The 1,600-nt window shown below is 34.8% G+C and overlaps 1 protein-coding gene across 1 annotated transcript; it reads left to right on the plus strand.

The window, feature by feature from the left end:
• Positions 1-1,138: 1,138 nt before the first annotated feature.
• Positions 1,139-1,536, plus strand: LOC107302082 (polypyrimidine tract-binding protein 2-like; the record flags this gene model as incomplete). The annotated part of the gene is made up of 2 exons (XM_015831205.1): positions 1,139-1,355; positions 1,459-1,536. Coding segments are annotated over 2 exons (295 nt in total), but the record flags the coding sequence as incomplete, so codon positions are not given.
• Positions 1,537-1,600: the final 64 nt, after the last annotated feature.

The raw sequence follows: 1,600 nt of genomic DNA on the forward strand, positions 1-1,600 counted from the left end.
TAATATCTTTAAGGAAGGGAAGGAGACTAACTTGCCTACTTACGTTAAATATTATCTTATTTATAAGAAATGGAAGAAATGTACGTGGCACATTATGTAATTCTTTTAGATTCTGCCCCATCTTATAAAAATGCACCATTGTTTACTGCCTGAATAAAATAAAGTTCTGCTGAAACATGTCTTTGTAGATTTGTATCATAAAATTGATCTGCCTAATTACTGGTAATAATTAAATCATCCGATTTGTACATTAAACAAGCCCTTATTTTCCTTTGTTTTTCCTTTTGCTTTACTGAATCCACGGTGATGAGAATGGAACTTAAAAATTAGTTTTAATTTTAAGTAGATAACAGTAGAAATTCAGTGAGAAAGAGTTCGAGACAGCCCTGGGAAATTTGAAATGGAAATGATAAGAAATGGCAACCTTCTTGCCTGCAGGATCTTGCTTATTCAGTGCCCTTTCCAAATAGGAAGGCCAGGCTTCTTTGTTAATCTCTTTTCAGTACCTGGCATTTTAAGATACTCCCTTTTTTCCAAGGATTTCTATGCTATGCTACTCAGATTGAGATTAGATGTCTACTCTGCACTGGAATGGTAAATAGTACATTTATTTATTTATTTATTTTAGATTTCATGGGTGGTCTAGACCAGGGGTAGGCAACCTTGGCTCTTTTATGACTCGTGGACTTCAACTCCCAGAATTCCTGAGCCAGCCATGCTGAGGGGAAAGGGAGAGGTTTCCAAGCTGAGCCATGCTGGCTCAGGAATTCTGGGAGTTGAAGTCCACGAGTCATAGAAGAGCCAAGGTTGCCTACTCCTGGTCTCGACACATGAAAATAAATGAATAAACAAATAAAATGTAGTATGCTTTATTTCTCATGCTATTTTTTATTATTTAGATTGTTTTTCTGTTGTTTTTTTTAAAGTTTTAAAAAAAACTTCTTTGAGAAACCTGCAGTACTTCAAATAACTTTGATATTGGGTAGATAAAGAAAAAAAATACATCTTTTTTCATTTCTTCATTTAATAAAACCAATTGCCATCAGAGGCTCTTTTTAAAACAATAAATATATCAAAACATTGTATTGTTAAATTGATATAAGGGCCGAAGCAAATAATCTTTGTTATTTCTCTTTAGCTATGAGCCATCTTAACGGGCAGAAAATGTATGGCAAGATTATTCGTGTTACTCTTTCCAAGCATCAAACAGTTCAGCTACCTCGAGAAGGTCTCGATGACCAAGGATTAACAAAAGATTTTGGCAATTCACCTCTTCACCGTTTCAAGAAGCCTGGTTCAAAAAACTTTCAAAATATTTTTCCTCCCTCTGCAACTCTTCATTTATCTAATATTCCGTAAGTCTTGGCTAAGCAACTTCGTTGAAAAATTCATGTACAAGCCAAATGTTAGCTTTTAATTCTTTCCTGTCTCTCGTCTCTCTTCTACTTCTTTTTGTAGACCATCAGTATCAGAAGATGACCTGCGCATGTTGTTTGCTAATACTGGAGGCACTGTGAAAGCATTTAAATTTTTTCAGTAAGCATATTTTCTTTGAAACTTCATTTAAAATGAGGGAGCAGCTGTCTGGTAAGAATAGGGT

Source organism: Protobothrops mucrosquamatus, unplaced genomic scaffold, assembly GCF_001527695.2.
Source record: "Protobothrops mucrosquamatus isolate PMUCROS unplaced genomic scaffold, P.Mucros_1.0 scaffold25525, whole genome shotgun sequence".
Classification (NCBI taxonomy): domain Eukaryota; kingdom Metazoa; phylum Chordata; class Lepidosauria; order Squamata; family Viperidae; genus Protobothrops; species Protobothrops mucrosquamatus.